Below are 16,675 nucleotides of genomic sequence, written 5' to 3'. Positions count from 1 at the left end.
GTTAAGCTGGCAACCTGGTCGTTAAGCGGATCTGGCTTCCCTGTTGACTTGGCTTGTGGGAAGGTCGCAAAAGGGGGGGGTCACGTGATCCCCCTGGCATGGGACACCGTGACCGTCATAAATACGAGCCCGTTGCCCAGATCAGGCGACCACGGAGAGGCTGCTTCGGTTGTTAAGTCGCTTTTTTCAGTGCTGCTGTAACTCCGAGTGGTCACTAAATGAACGCCTGTAAGCCGGGGGCTACCACCTGCACCAATGGGGCTTCGATGGCAGGGTTGCAGTTGACCTCTTGACCTTTCTGACCGGTCCCTGCATCCCCACAGCTGGAAGAGGAAAAGGGAGAGAGAGAAATTGAAAAGGGCTCCCAGCCCCAATGAAGGCCAAGACTTCCCAGGAAAGCCATTAGAGGCACCGCAGTCCTCTGCAGCCCCAAATTTATGTTGCTAAGCGAGACATTTGTCAAGGGAGTTTAACCAATGGGGGGGGGGCTTTTCCCTTGTGAGGTTGGCCAGGGAGACCCCATTCCCCTCGACTTAACAACCGTTCATTTAGGGATCGTATTTCAACAGCGCTGAAAAAAAGGGACTTGGAATAGAATAGAGCCGGAAGGGACCTTGGAGGTCTTCTAGTCCAGCCCCCCACTCAAGCAGGAGGCCCTCTACCATCTCAGACAAGTGACTGCCCAGCCTCTTCTTAAAAGCCTCCAGGGATGGAGCACCCACGATTTCTGGTGGCAAGCTGTTCCACTGGTTGATTGTCCTCCCTGTCAGGAAGTTTCTCCTTAATTCCAGGTTGCTTCTCTTTTTGTTCAATTTCCAACCATTGTTTCTCGTCCTGCCCTCTGGTGCTCTGGTGAATAACGTGACCAATTTTCACAGTTACGACCGTTGCACCATCCCCGTGATCGAAATTCAGACGTTTTGTCAACAGACTCATATTTATGACGGTCGCACAGTGTCCCCGGGATCATGTAGCCCCATTCTGCAACCTTCCGACAAGCAAAGTCTATGGCAGGGGTGGGGAACCTTGGCTCTTTTATGACTGGTGGACTTCAACTCCCAGAATTCCTGAGCCAGCATGGGGAACTATGCCTCCCTTCATGACTGGTGGACTTCAACTCCCAGAATTCCTGAGCCAGCGTGGCTCAGCTTGGAAACCTCTCCCTTTCCCCTCAGCATGGCTGGCTCAGGAATTCTGGGAGTTGAAGTCCACGCGTCATAAAAGAGCCAAGGTTGCCTACTTCTGGTCTATGGGCAAGCCGGATTCACTCAGCGACTGTGTGTGGCTGACTTGGCCACTGCAGTGATGTGCTTAACGACCGCAGTAAGAAAACTGACCGTGACTCGCTTAACAACTGTCTCACCCAGCAGTGGAAACGTTGCCCTCGATTGTAGTCGTAAGTCAAGGACTATGGGTATACCGTTTGCAGGTTGCAACCCAGGAATCGGGACTGCCCGTCTTTGCCCCCCCCCAAGACCCCCACTCCGTAGGTAAGGCCTCCGTGCTGAGCTCCCCACGGGGAAGGTGGGGCAAGCAGGGCCTCATCCGTGGTGCAGTTGGGCAGGGTGGGGGGCCCTTTGGCTTTGGGCCCCTGCAGGGAGCAAAGGGGGAATCGTGGAAGTTGGGGCCACCAATGTTGCTTTGTGTTGCTTGTTCATATTTTTCCATTCCCTCCCTCCCCCCCCACTACCACCTTCGCTTATTGAACCCCAACATCATTATTACTGTCTTATTTTGATCCTTTTTTTGTTTGTATTTTAATAAAACGCTAATTTTGATACACCCCTCTGTTGTTTTCAGTTGCTTCTCCCTTTCCTTTCATTGGGTGCCTGTGTGTGTGTGTGTGTGTGTGTGTGTGTGTGTGTGCGCGCCTGTGTGCCTGTGTGTCTTGTGGCTGTGTGAGTGGGATGTCAAAAGAGCCAATTTGACAATTAAGCCCCCTCCTCTTTTGCTGCATCTTGTACGGTAAAGGAGGCCGGGCTCTGATCGCACGGCGGTGGCTGCCATCTTGACTTTTCTGACCTCTCCAGTCCTACCCAGAGGGGGTAGATTAGAACCATCTCCAAGATCCCTTCCAGTCCTAGGATCCTGTGATCTTAGGCAGGGAGACCTCCAGGGTCCTTTTCCATTCTATGATCTTGTGCATAGAAGCCCTCTAACTCCCTTCCAGCCCTATGATTCTATGATCTTGGGCAGGGAGATGGACTAGAAGACCTCCAAGGGCCCTTCCAGCCTTGGGATTCTATGATATTGGTCAGCAGGTTGGACTAGAAGACCTCCAAGGGGCCTTCCATCCCCAGGATTCTATGATCTTGGTCAGCGGGTTGGACTAGAAGACCTCCAAGGGCCCTTCCATCCCTAGGATTCTATGATCTTGGGCAAGGAGATGGACTAGAAGACCTCCAAGGTCCCTTCCAGCCTTGGGATTCTATGATCTTGGTTAGTGGGTTGGATTAGAACACCTCCAAGGTCCCTTCCAGCCCGAGGATGCCATGAAATGCTGTTAGTAGCTGGTGGAGAAGCAGAGTGCCGAGAAACTGGTTGGACTTGCCTGCAAGGCCCCTTTCTGTCTCAGCGTCGGGTGGACCATGGGCAGCACCCCGTAGAAAGTCTCCTCCTCGGAGTAAAAGGAAGACCTGTATGGCTCTCCTAGGCATGTTGACCCCAGAGCAGGTCCTGTGGATGGCAACTTCCACGGAGATCCTCCGTCCTCCAGGTCACGGTTGTCCCAAAGGTGCTTTTGTGCCAAAAAGGCAACTGGACTCTCTTTGTTTTTCCTTGAAGACATTTCCCTTCTCATCCCGGAAGCTTCTTCAGTTCTGACCAAATGTATTCCTTGCAGCCATCTGGCCATTAGTGCTTTCTCTGAGAGCGGCTGAGGCCACTTGGAGTTTATTGGTCTCCTGGTCAAGAACAGGGGTAAGCAAACTTGGCTTTTTTATGACTCGTGGACTTCAACTCCCAGAATTCCTGAGTCAGCTATGCTGGGAGTTGAAGTCCACGAGTCATAAAAGAGCCGAGGTTGCCTACCCCTGGTCAAGAACGTGGACTTTGCTGTCTTCAAAAGAGTGGCCTTTGCCTTTACCAGCCCATCAGAACTGGAAGGTCGTTTTCTTGAAGACAGCAAAGTCCAAATTTTGGACAGGGAGGACCGCTGGTTTGAAAGAGGGGTCAAAGAGGCCCTCTAGGTCGAAACTGAACACCCCTCCCTCAACCGAGGGGGAGGGACACAACATCGTCTACCTCCAGTCTACAACACGGTCCTCTCAGCAAGTCCAAGAAGGCCCCACCCCCATTTGCACCACTCAGGTGACCCTGAGGACGCAGATAAAACCTCCAGGTGGAGAGTACTAACGACCAGATGACTGCAAGGCATATACATCCTTCCATTCCTCGTCGTTCAGTCAGAACTGGAAGAAGCTTCTTGGACGAGAAGTGAAATGTCTTCAAGAGGAAAAAAACACAAAGAGAGTCCAGTTGCCTTTTGAAAAAACACCTATGGGACCCGTGGAGAACAGTGAAGCTCCATCTGAAGTAGGATGAGATTCCAGAAAGTGTCTCTCACACTTAACACAAAGCAGCCTTGGCTCTCTCAGTCTGTTCCCGCCATGTTGCCAGCCTCTGAGCTCCAGCTGAAGAATTTAGAATAGAATAGAGCTGGAAGGGACCTTGGAGGTCTTCTAGTCCAACCCCCTGCTCAAGCAGGAGACCCTATGCCATCTCCGACAAGCGACTGTCCAGTCTCTTCTTGAAAACCTCCAGTGATGGAGCGCCCATGATTTCTGGTGGCAAGTTGTTCCACTGGTTAATTGTCCCCACTGTTAGGAAGTTTCTCCTTAATTCCATTTACCTAGAGCTATACCAAGATTTAAGCCAGGGGTCTTCAAACGTGGCCCTTTGATGACTTATGGACTTCAACTCCCAGAATTCCTCGCTGGCTGAGGAATTCTGGGAGTTAAAGTCTACAAATCATAAAAGGGCCAATTTTGAAGAGCCCTGGCTTAAGGTGATATGTTTCAAACGTGAGCACTATAAGACCTGTGGACTTTAACTCCCAGAATTCCCCAGCCAGCCGTGCCTATTTTTTTTCTCCTCCTCTCTAGAGTGGAGAATTGCAGAGGAAGGGATTACAAGAGAGCAAGCAGGCCAAAAGGGACTCTGGCTGAGGAATTCTGGGAGTTGAAGTCCACAAGTCGTAAAAGGGCCAGGTTTGAAGACCCCTGATTTAAGCCCTCTTTTTCCCCTTGTGGGACATCAACCTCGAGAACCTCAGGATGGGGGACATCGCTTAAGCTGGGCCACATTGGGAGGCTGGCAAAAGAGGGATCAGCAATGGGGCAGCTTCTTGTAGGCCCGAGATGGTCCTTCCTGCCTTGCATCTACACACCACCAAACCACACCACAGCAGCCATTTGTGTCCTCATAATGTTGACTCCAGCTGGTCGACCATTCTTACACCAGACAGCCTTGACTTTCCTCCAGCCTGTGCAAGGGTTAGTTAACACGATAGGTGCCTGGTGCTCTCTGAGCTTGGTGGTTTTCATGCAGACGTTTCACGATCCACCCAGGTTGGGTAGGTGTATAAACGTTTATAAACAGGGAGCACAGCTCACTTCCTTCTAGAACTGATGATGTTCCTTATCAGTTGGGTAAAGGAACGTCTGCAAGAAAACCACCAACCACAAAGAGCACCAAGGACCCTCCGCTCCTTCCTTCCTTCCTTCCTCTTCCTTCCTTCCTTCCTTCCTTCCTTCCTTCCTTCCTTCCTTCCTTCCTTCCTTCCTTCCTTCCTTCCTTCCTTCCTTCTACAAACCCCAGTCCTTTCTAGCACTGATGATGTTACCTAGTTGGGTCGTGAAAAGTCTGCAAGGAAACCACCCAGCTCAGAGAGCATCATGGACCCTCCTTTCCTTCCTTCCTTCCTTCCTTCCTTCCTTCCTTCCTTCCTTCCTTCCTTCCTTCCTTCCTTCCTTCCTTCCTTCCTTCCTTCCTTCCTTCCTTCCTTCCTTCTGCAAACCCCTCTCCCTTCTAGCACTGATGATATTACCTAGTTGGGTCATGAAAAGTCTGCAAGGAAACCACCCAGCTCAGAGAGCATCATGGACCCTCCTTTCCTTCCTTCCTTCCTTCCTTCCTTCCTTCCTTCCTTCCTTCCTTCCTTCCTTCCTTCCTTCCTTCCTTCCTTCCCTCCTCCTGCAAACCCCTCTCCCTTCTAGCACTGATGATATTACCTAGTTGGGTCATGAAAAGTCTGCAAGGGAACCAGCAAGCTGAGAATGCACCAAGGATCCCAGATCAGCTACAGATTTTCCCACAGTGAAATCTCCTGATAGAATGAGAACAATTCATCAGTTAAATAGCTTCCCTCCTGGAGTTGTGGGGTCTCCACCAGTGGAGGTTTTCCCAAGTCGATGACAATCATTGGACGGGGTATACAGCTCCTGCCTTCAGCAGGGGATGGACTAGAAGACCTCCAAGGTCCCTTCCAGCCGTAAGAACCTTTATGTCCTACGAATGTTCTCTTCTATTATTTAATAGCGTATGTTTCCTGCAAGCCCAACACCGGCTTCCCTGGGGCTGCATTTTGATGTGGGGGCTGAGATGGTCCTTGCAGTTGGACTTGGCCAGATGCAGGCTGGCATGAATGGGGTCCCTTCTCTCCAGACCCTCCGTTGGGCAGCTGGAGAGAGGGATTCCTGCAAACTAGGCACGCCCCCACAACCTCTGAACCTCCAAATTCGGGGCTGTCCAGCCGAACTGTCAAAAGGATCTGATTAGGGAGCTGGAGGCTAAAACATACGAAGAACGGTTGCTGGAATTGGGTATGTCCAGTTTAATGAAAAGAAGGACCAGGGGGGGCATGAAAGCAGCCTTCCACTAGTTGAGGGGCTGCCCCAGAGAAGATGGGGAGGGGGCTCAACTTATTCTCCAAAGCGCCTGAAGGCAGGACAAGAAGCAACAGATGGAAACTCATCAAGGAGAGAAGCAAGCTGGAATTTCCTGACAGTGAGGACAATTAACCAGTGGAACTTCTTGCCTCCAGAAGCGGTAAATGCTCCAACACTGGAGGTTTTGAAGAAGAGATTGGACAGCCATTTGTCTGAAATGGTATAGAGTTTCTTCCTTGAGCAGGGGGTTGGACTAGAAGACCTCCAAGGTCCCTTCCAGCTCTGTTATTCTATGTTCTAGTGAAAAGAAGGACCAGGAATGGTATGATAGTATCTTCCAATACTTAAGGGGCTGCCCCAAAGAAGAGGGGCTCCACCTGTTCTCCAAAGCACATGAGGGCAGGACAAGAAGCAAGAGATGGAAACTCATCAAGGGGAGAACCAACCTGGAACTAAGGAGAAACTTGCTGACAGTTAGAACAATTAACCAGTGGAACAACCTGCCTCCAGAAGTTGTGGGTGCTCAATCACTGGAGGTTTTTAAGAAGAGACTGGACAGCCATTTGCCTGGAATGGTATAGGGTTTCCTGCCTGAGCAGGGGGCTGGACTAGAAGACCTCCAGAGTCTCTTCCAACTCTGTTATTCTGTTGTTCTGCCTGACAAAGGGGGAAAGACCATTGACTTTTGACCATTCCATGCTGCATCCATCTTTGCTCTCATCAGTGCCTGCTGTGGAACATGGATTTGCTGCTCTTCTAGAATAGCGTTACACAAATGTTAGCATGTGGACCCTGAATTATTTATAAAACGTGTAGGAGTACAAATACTACGGCTGTAAGCCAGGATTCCTGCTTTAGGCAGGTCCTTGACTTACAAGAATTCATTTAGTGACTGCTCAAAGTTAGAACGGGGCTGAAGAAAGTAACTTATGACTGTTTTTCACACTTAAGACCATTGCAGCATCCCTTCATGGTCATGTGATCAAAATTCGGCCGCTTGGCAACTGAGTCACACTGATGATGCTTGCAGTGTCCCAGGGCCCCGGTGCTCACTCAACAACCGTGTTACTAACTTAACAACTGCAATGATTCGCTTAGCAACTGTGGCAGATGGGGCAAAATGGCTCCCTTCACCACTATCTTGCTTAGCAACAGAAATTTTGGGCTCGGCTGTGATCGTGTCAAAATCAAGATGGAGGAACGTTTAGGGCAGGAGTAGGCAACCTTGGCTCTTTTATGACTCGTGGACTTCCCAGATTTCCTGAGCCAGCCATGCTGAGGGGAAAGGGAGAGGTTTCCAAGCTGAGCCACGCCATCTCAGGAATTCTGGGAGTTGAAGTCCATAAGTCATGAAGGGGCCACAGTTCCCCCACGCTGGCTGAGGAATTCTGGGAGTTGAAGTCCGCAAGTCATGAAGGGGCCATAGTTCCCCCACGCTGGCTGAGGAATTCTGGGAGTTGAAGTCCACATGTCATGAAGGGGCCACAGTTCCCCCACCCTGGCTGAGGAATTCTGGGAGTTGAAGTCCACAAGTCATGAAGGGGCCACAGTTCCCCCACCCTGGCTGAGGAATTCTGGGAGTTGAAGTCCATAAGTCATGAAGGGGCCTTAGTTCCCCCACGCTGGCTGAGGAATTCTGGGAGTTGAAGTCCGCAAGTCATGAAGGGGCCATAGTTCCCCCACGCTGGCTGAGGAATTCTGGGAGTTGAAGTCCACATGTCATGAAGGGGCCACAGTTCCCCCACCCTGGCTGAGGAATTCTGGGAGTTGAAGTCCACAAGTCATGAAGGGGCCACAGTTTCCCCACCCTGGCTGAGGAATTCTGGGAGTTGAAGTCCGTAAGTCATGAAGGGGCCATAGTTCCCCCATGCTGGCTCAGGAATTCTGGGAGTTGAAGTCCACCAGTCATAAAAGAGCCCAGGTTGCCTAGCCCTGGTTTAGGGAATTTAAAAATAAATGAGAGACCGGGGACCACTTTCATAAAGCATTTTATGAGCTGTGTTTTTGGGGGCCACAGATTAATAATAATAATAATTAAATAATAATTAAATAATAATAATAATAATAATAATAATAATAATAATAATAATAATAATAATAATAGTGAAATGCCATTATTAAGAACTAAAATGGATATTGTCACTAAGTGCCTAAATCCCCAGTGGGTTGAATGAAGGCATTCAAAATTCACTATTTATTCCATTCTTAGAGACTGCAGGTTACCTTTCTTCCTCTCTGCTTTTTTTCTTGAATTATTTGCCCCGGGGAAAAGGCACTTACTCTTTTTCCCAAAGTCTATTATTTTGCTCATCCAGATGCATTAAGTTGGATGCCTTTAAGAATGCAGCCAACTCCTGCATTAACATCCGAAATTAAACCCGCAGTTCTTTCCTATTGACAAGTGGATTCGAATTGACAGGCTTTAGCTGGTAAGCACAGCTCAGAGGAATCTATAATATAAAATCCATTTCCTCTGGCTTTAATTTTTAATACTTGGAGGGGAGAAGGACGCAAAAACTGTTGGGCCTGTTTCAGCTCTTAGAGAATTTGTGCGTTTATTCCGCTTTGCCTCAGAATATGCATCAAACCGAAAGCGGGGGGGGGGGGGAAAGGAGCAGAAGAAAATAAGCTTTGGGGATATTATAAAACACGGGTTTAATTGCTTTAGCCTTTCCTTCTCAGCAACACTGCACTGCTTCAGGGCATTGTTTTCTCCTGTGCTGAGCAATTGGGGGGGGGGGGTGTTTGGCCAACCAGGTGCCTGGCTTCAACAGGTGCAGCTGGGGGGGGAAGATTCCTCTTCACTGGGTACCTGTGGCTGGGAATATTTGGAGCTCAGGAGTGGATTATGGGGTGCTGGGTGCTCTCTGAGCTGGGTGGTTTCCTTGCAGACGTTTCATGGCCCAACTAGGGAAGATCATCAGGGCTAGAAGGGAGGGGGAGGTCCCCTCCTCTTCCTCCTCCTCCTCCTCCTCCTCCTCCTCCTTTTCTTCTTCTTCTCCTCCTCCTCTCCTCCTCCTCTTCTTCTTCTTCTCCTCCTCTCCTCCTCTTCCTCCTCTTCTTCTCCTCCTCCTCTCCTCCTCCTCTTCTTCTCCTCCTCCTCTCCTCCTCCTCCTCCTCTTCTTCTCCTCCTCCTTCTCCTCTCCTCCTTCTCTTCTTCTTCTCTCCTCCTCTCCTCCTCTTCTTCTCCTCCTCCTCTTCTTCTCCTCCTCCTCCTCTCCTCCTCCTCCTCCTCTCCTCCTCCTCCTCCTCCTCTCCACAAACCCCTCTTCCTTCCTGAACATTTAGTGAGTGTTCAAAGTTAGGACAGCACTGAAAAAGTGACACAACCATTCCCCCCCACACACACACACACATTGTTGCAGCATCTCCATGGACACGTGATAAAAGTTCAGATGCTCGGCATATTTATGACAGTTTGGGGGGTCCTGGGGCTCACGTGATCCCCTTTTGTGATTTAATGACAAGCAAAGTCAACGGGGGGGGGAGGGCACACTCCCTTAACAAACGATGTCACTAACTGAAAAACTGCAGTGATCCAGACGCTTAGCCATTGGCTTGTATTTATGACAGTCGCATGATCCCCTTTTGTGAACTTCGCTTAATTCACTTAACAGATCCACTTAACAACTGTGTTACTAACTGAACAACTGCAACGTTCCATTTAACCACTGTGGCAAGAAAGATCATCAAAGGTCATCAAATGGGGGAAAAGCTGACTTAAAAACTCTCTCGCTTAGCGATGGAAATTCAGTTGTGGCCGTATGTTGAGGAGACGAGAAGCCACGGACACCCACACCCCCCTCCATCACCTTTGCAGGGACCCAGAGAATCCAGCCTTTTCATCCCTGACAGGTTGTTGAGGAATCTTGAACAACCGAGGAATCTTGTGGGGACGTAGAGTCGTTCAGGCGTCTCTTTTCACAGGTTGGATCCGTGGCTGAACTTTACGTGGCTTCCGGCCAGGGGTTCAAAGCAACCTTCTTCTACTTGATGGGAGTTCTGGTCCACGACGGGGGAGGAAACCGTGGTGTGGGAAAGCCGATATGTAGATTAATGACAGAGCTGGAAGGGACCGTGGAGGTCTTCTAGTCCAGCCCCCTGATCAAGCAGGAGGCCCTGTGCAATTTGAGACAAGTGGCTGTCCAGTTTTGTCTTAAAAATCTCCAGTGACGGAGCACTCTTAGGAAATTTCTCCTTAGTTTTAGGTTGCTTCCCTCTTTGGTTAGTTTCCATCTATTGCTTCTTGTCCTGCCTTCAGGGGCTTTGGAGAGCAGGTGGACCCCCCCTCTTCTTTATAAAGCCCCACTGAGGCCACACCTGGAATACTGCAGCCAATTTTGGTCACCGTATCACAGAAAAGATGTTGAGAGCTTGGAAGAAATTCAGAGAACAGCAACTAAGATGATCCAAGGCCTGGAGACCAAAACATACGAAGAACGGCTGCGGGACTTGCGTTTGGCTAGTCTCAGAAAAGAAGAAATAGGGGAGACATGATAGCAGCGTTCCAGTATTTGGGGAGCTGCCACAAAGAAGGGGGTCACATTATTCTCCAAAGCACCAGAGGGAAGGACGAGAAACAATGGTTGGAAACTGATCAAAAAAGAGAAGCAATCAGGAGAAACTTCCTGACAGTGAGGACAATTAACCAGTGGAACAACCTGCCTCCAGAAGTGGTGAATGCTCCAACACTGGAGGTTTTTAAGAAGAAACTAGACAGTCACTTGTCTGAAATGGTATAGGTTCTCCTGCTTGAGCAGGGGGCTGGACTAGAAGACCTCCAAGGTCCCTTCCATCTTCTCTTCTCTTCTCTTCTCTTCTCTTCTCTTCTCTTCTCTTCTCTTCTCTTCTCTTCTCTTCTCTTCTCTTCTCTTCTCTTCTCTTCTCTTCTCTTCTCTTCTCTTCTCTTCTCTTCTTTGTGGCAGCCCCTCAGATATTGGAAGACACTATCATGATTTGGGCTCTCCTGCTCTAACCACTTGTCTTTCCCTCTTCTGCTTAGACCTCACCGAAGCCATCTTCGACTTCATCCAGAAAAGCCGGAAGATGATTGTGGTCCTCAGCCCCGACTATCTTCTGGAGAAGAGCATCAGCCTCCTGGAGTTCAAGCTTGGTCTCCTCTGCCAGAACAACATCGCCACCAAGCTGGTGGTGCTGGAGTACCAGCCTTTGCCCCAAGCCCACCCAAGCATCCAGCAGCTGAAGGAATCCGTGGCCTTCGTGATCTGGAAGGGCGAGAAGTCCAAGCACGCGGGATCCAAGTTCTGGAAAGCCTTACGTCTAGCCTTGCCGCTCCGGAGTCTCGGCGCCTGTGGCAACGCCGCCTGGAACGAAAGCTGCTCCTCACATTCGGACACCAGCTTGGACCAGGTCCAGAAGAAGAGGAGCAGGTTGAAAGGGCCACCAGCCAAGCCCAAGGGGGTCCCCGTCCGAAGAGGGCTAGCCTCTTTGCCCAGGAGGAAGACCAAGCATCCTCCCAAGCCGTTCCTGGCCTGCCGCTGCTGCGTGGCTTCCTCCTCCAAGGAGAAGCGCCATCTCAAGAGCCCTGGCCAAGCGGTAGCCAAGCCCAAGCAGGAGATGCCGTGCCAGAGGCCGCTGCTGGGAGACTCTGCGGTGGCCCACCTCCAGAAGAATGGCAAGAAGCATCCTCTGGAGTCCCAGGTGGCACCTCTGGGTCTCCAGAGGTTTGCCGATGTGTCCAATAACAATGACTTCTATGTCCTTTAACGGTGGGATCAGCTGCAGACGCCAGATCTGAGAAGGAAGGAAGGAAGGAAGACTGATCTCCATTGAGGACCCGGAGCAGGGGTCTTCAAACTTGGCCCTTGTGGACTTCAACTCCCAGAATTCCTCAGCCAGCGTCCCTTTTGGCCTGCTTGCTCTCTTGTAATCCCTTCCTCTGCAATCTCTCCACTCTAGAGAGAAGGAGGAAAAAAAATAGGCACGGCTGGCTGGGGAATTCTGGGAGTTGAAGTCCACAAGTCATAAAAGGGCCAGGTTTGAGGACCCCTGTATTAGACTTTCAGGGGAGGGGGAAAGCTTGTTCCATATTAACGGCAGCTGCAGAGGCAGCCACGTTCAGGATTCAGAATCGGGACCCTCTTCTCTTTCCGTGTAGTGGGAGAAGTCCACAAGTCATAAAAGGGCCAAGTTTGAAGACCCCTGACCTGGAATTTTTAGAAGCCATGGGAGCAGTCTACGAGTAGATTTACGTGGGGGGTGGCCTATGGAGGAGGCCGATGCTTGGGAACTGCCCCCCCCCAGGTTCTTACTTCGTGGCTCAAGTTGGAGATTTGAACTCTCTAAAAAACCAGGATCTTTCCTGAGAGAACGAGAAGCTTGGGGAGATGTGTCCACCATAAAGAGGTGCCCATCGCGGAGACTTGTGGAAGGCACGGTTCTTCCCTGTTTTAGAGGTCAGCGTCCCCCTCCTCTGGCACTCCAGCCATGTTGGGACAGGACGTTTGGGTACACTGGTTGGGAATTCTGGCTCTTGTAGTCCCAGCAGAAAGTGGGAGGGTCAATGAGGGAGAAGGTCAGGTGGCTTCAGTGGTGGGATTCAAATAACTGAACAACCGGTTCTCTTATTGGATGTAGGCCTGGCCCTCCGAAACCTAGAATGGACTTCCGGAAGTGGCATCCATGCACTTCCAGAGGGCCATTCGAGGCCTAGAACGGGCTTCCGGAAGTGGCATCCATGCACTTCCAATGGGCCGTTCTAGGCCTGGGAGGCCTCCTGGTTTCTGAGGCCCAGAACGGACTTCCGGAAATGTCATCCATGCACTTCTGGCAGGCCGTTCTAAGCCTGGGAGGCCTCCTCCAGGCCTCCAAGGCCTAGACTGGACTTTGGGAAGCCTTGCACATTCAGCCGGTTCTCCGAACTCAGCCAAATTTAGCTACCGGTTCTGCTGAACCGGTGCGAACCAGCTGAATCCCAGCACTGGGTGGTTTCATCCGATCTTTGGCTTTAGATCCAGAGCCTCAGACTTTGGGCAAGGGGGCTCAGTAGAAGAACTTAAACACAGCAACAGACCCCCCCCCACCCCACTTATTCGGGTGATGTTCAGAAAGTTTCTGGGGAAAATCTCAGAAGAACAAACAAATCCACGGTTTTCTTTTAAAAATATTATTGTTATGGCTGCTGTTGCTTTCCTTTACCAAGAACGTTTTCCAACTCCCTTTGGCTCTGTTGCCATCTGGAAAGACAATTTTAATTGTTTTTAAAGTGCTCTCTTATTTTGGTCTGTATTTTTTTTTAAAAAGAAAAGGGGCTGCGGTTTTTTTAATTTTTTATTCTTTTGAACAGAGCTTGGAAACCAAGGGGATGAAAATTAAATTTTAATTTCTGCGAATGGCTTTCGGAGCATCTGGGTCTGTGGGCTGCCGTGCCTGCGTGGTTCTTCCCCGCTTCGTGCAGAGATTTATGATTTATTCCTGCCTGCAGCTGTCGCGAAGCCCTCAGACGGGAAACAGGATGCAGCCCCCAACCCCCGTCCCCCTCCTGTCTCTGCCTCCCCCCTTCCGTCCTCTTGGAGCCCCCAACTTCTCCTCTGGCTCCAGGGAGGAAGGGGGCTGCCTCTTTCAGCTGGAAAAAGGAATCCAAGGTAGTCCTCAGTTTACGACCGTAATGGAAACTGCCCAACACCGTCGTAAGTCGTGACGGTCGTAAATCGTAGGAGCCACATTACCGACCTGATTTGATCACCTTTTTTAGCAGCGGTCATAAAGTGAATGCTGTAGTCCTTAAGTGGGCCGATGCTTTGCTCTGGGCCGGTTTTTTTTGCTGAAAACCCAAAACAAATGCAATGGTCCGCAAAACCGTCATAAAGTGAGGTCATTTTGGCGCAGAGACAGTCCTTGACTTACGGCGACCGCTGAGCCGAAAGGTTTCTGCTGTTAAGTGAGATAGATGGTGAACTGAGCTTTGCCCCATAATAGTGAAAAATGATCGTAAGCCCCATTTTCCACCCCCGTTGTAACTTTGAACATTCACTAAACGAACTGTTTTGAGCCGAGGACGAACTGCAGTGGAAACAGTTGTTAAGTGAACGGTCATAAGTCAACGATGGCATTTCAGGGATGGTTGTTATGAACTGCAAAATGAAAGGACTGCAGGGTGGAAGGAGGGTGAAAAGCATGAGTTTTAGTCCCGCCTCAGGCACGAAAGCCGGCTGGGTGACTTTGGGCCAATCACCAGGAGACGGAGAGTTCTAGTCCCGCCTTAGGCATGAAAGCCTGCTGGGTGATTTTGGGCCAATCACCAGGAGACGGGGAGTTCTAGTCCGGCCTTAGGCATGAAAGCCTGCTGGGGGACTTTGGGCCAATCACCAGGAGACGGGGAGTTCTAGTCCCGCCTTAGGCATGAAAGCCGGCTGGGTGACTTTGGGCCAATCACCAGGAGACAGGGAGTTCTAGTAACAGGAAAATGTTAATCACGAGGGAGGAAGACTCTTAATTCTACCCTTTTGTAAAGGACCTCAGTTTCTACTCAGGGACTGAGGTGCTTGGAAGAGCTTCACTAAAACTCTCTCAAAATATCACTGTGTCTAGTCACCACCACCCCCCCCCCGGTGAAGCCCAGACACTTGCTCTTTGGACAGGGTCCATCTCAAGGGTCTTCTCCTGCCCCTGGGTAGCGTCAGAATTCACACTCAGGACTCGAGAGAGCTGCAGAGCTGTGCAGAGTTTGCAGTCCAGCCTCCGGCAAGTGCCGTGAACGGCGGTCTCCAGGGTGGGTTTAGCGAGGGGAGGGTGGAGCCGCGATTAACTTCACTGGACTGAGACATTCACTGCAGTAGTCCTCAATTTACAACCACAACGGAGCCCCAAATTCCCGCGGCTAAGCAAGACCGTTGTTAAGCGGGTTTTGCCCCATTTTGCAACCTTTCCCGCCACCATGAAGGAGATCACTGCAGTCCTTAAGTCAGTCCCGCGGTCGTTAAGCGAATCTGGCTTCTTCCCCCTTGACTTTGCTCGTCAGAAGCTCGCAAAAAGTGGGGTCACGTGACCCCAGGGGACACTGCAACCGTCATAGGTACATGCCAGTTGCCAAGCCTCTGGGTTTTGATCGCATGACCATAGGGATGCTGCTACGGTTGCAAACTGTGAAAAAGGGTCCTTTTTTTTCAGCGACGTTGTGATTTCAAACAGTCACTAAACAAACTATTAGACTGGGGGGTCTTCAAACTTGGCCCTTTGATGACTTGTGGACTTCAACTCCCAGAATTCCTCAGCCAGGCACACTGGCTGAGGAATTCTGGGAGTTGAAGTCCGCAAGTCATGAAGGGGCCATAGTTCGCCCATGCTGGCTGAGGAATTCTGGGAGTTGAAGTCCACAGGCAGGGGTCTTCAAACATGGCCCTTTGATGACTTGTGGACTTCAACTCCCAGAATTCCTCAGCCAGGCACACTGGCTGAGGAATTCTGGGAGTTGAAGTCCGCAAGTCATGAAGGGGCCATAGTTCGCCCATGCTGGCTGAGGAATTCTGGGAGTTGAAGTCCACAGGCAGGGGTCTTCAAACATGGCCCTTTGATGACTTGTGGACTTCAACTCCCAGAATTCCTCAGCCAGGCACACTGGCTGAGGAATTCTGGGAGTTGAAGTCCGCAAGTCATGAAGGGGCCATAGTTCGCCCATGCTGGCTGAGGAATTCTGGGAGTTGAAGTCCACAGGCAGGGGTCTTCAAACATGGCCCTTTGATGACTTGTGGACTTCAACTCCCAGAATTCCTCAGCCAGGCACACTGGCTGAGGAATTCTGGGAGTTGAAGTCCACGAGTCACGAAGGGGCCAAGTTTGAAGAGCCCTGCCTGTGGACCAAGGAAAGTCAGAGTAAGCACAGATAGCATCGACTTAAAACAATTCATTTTGTGACCGTTCAAGGTTACAACAGCAGCGAGAAAAACGACTTACAACCATTTTTCACACTTAACGACTGTTGCTGCCAACCCCTGCTTCACGTGGTCCAAATTGGGACGCTCGGCCACTGACTCGTATTTACGACGGTCGCAGCGTCCCCCGGGCTGACGTAATCCCCTTTTACATCTTTCCGAACAGCAAAGTCAACAGGGCAAGCCAGACTCGCTTAACGGCCGCATGTGACTAACTGAACAAACGCAGTCGTTCGTTTAAGAACGGTGGGAACAAAAGGTCATAAAACGGGGCAAAAGTTACTGGATTTAACTGTCTCGCTTAGAGGGTCGTAAGTTGAGGACTACCAGGCCCAAGCCCTCCAGTTCCCAAAAGAGTCTTGTCTGCAGCCAGAGGCAGGGAAGGGCTCTGGATCTATGGCTTGCTTGTATTTGCAATTGTGGGGAAATAATTAGTAATTATGGAAAGGGGGGTTTCAGCTGGAGCTTCTCTCCTCCGGACGGAGCCCCTCGGAAGGGAGGAGGGATTGTGCTGGCTTCGCCTTTCAGTCTGCAGGCAAGCCAGGATAATTGGGCATTTTCAAACCAGCATCTGAGTCAAAATTGGCCCTTAATTCATTTTCGCAGATGTTATTCTCCAATTAAAGAAGGGAAAAGAAGGCGGCGATGGGGAGAATCCAAAGGAAAATGTCTGAATGTAGGGAAATAAGGGAGAAAAAGGCGGCCTTTGAGGGGGGAGGCAGAAAAAAAGTTTTGTTAGGCAATGCTGGAATTAAAAGCACATTGGGGGGTGGGGGGGGAGAGAAATGTGCACCCAAAGGGCAAAATATTACCGAGAGACATGAAAGGAAGGAAGGAAGGAAGGAAGGAAGGAAGGAAGGAAGGAAGGAAGGAAGGAAGGAAGGAAGGAAGGAAGGA

General features: G+C 50.4%; 1 protein-coding gene across 1 annotated transcript in view; it reads left to right on the top strand.

Moving 5' to 3' along the window:
• Positions 1-11,615, top strand: part of IL1RAP (interleukin 1 receptor accessory protein) — a gene marked incomplete at its 3' end in the record, with an annotated part of 92,413 nt that extends 80,798 nt beyond the window's left edge. The window contains exon 12 of the mRNA XM_081329449.1: positions 10,891-11,615. Coding sequence (XP_081185575.1) covers positions 10,891-11,615 — 725 coding nt within the window. The remainder of the gene's footprint in view (positions 1-10,890) is intronic.
• Positions 11,616-16,675: the final 5,060 nt, after the last annotated feature.

Source organism: Vipera berus (assembly GCF_964194415.1).
Source record: "Vipera berus genome assembly, chromosome: 5".
Lineage (NCBI taxonomy): Eukaryota > Metazoa > Chordata > Lepidosauria > Squamata > Viperidae > Vipera > Vipera berus.
Note: the sequence above shows the minus strand (reverse complement) of the source record. Positions and strands in the feature narration are given on the sequence as shown.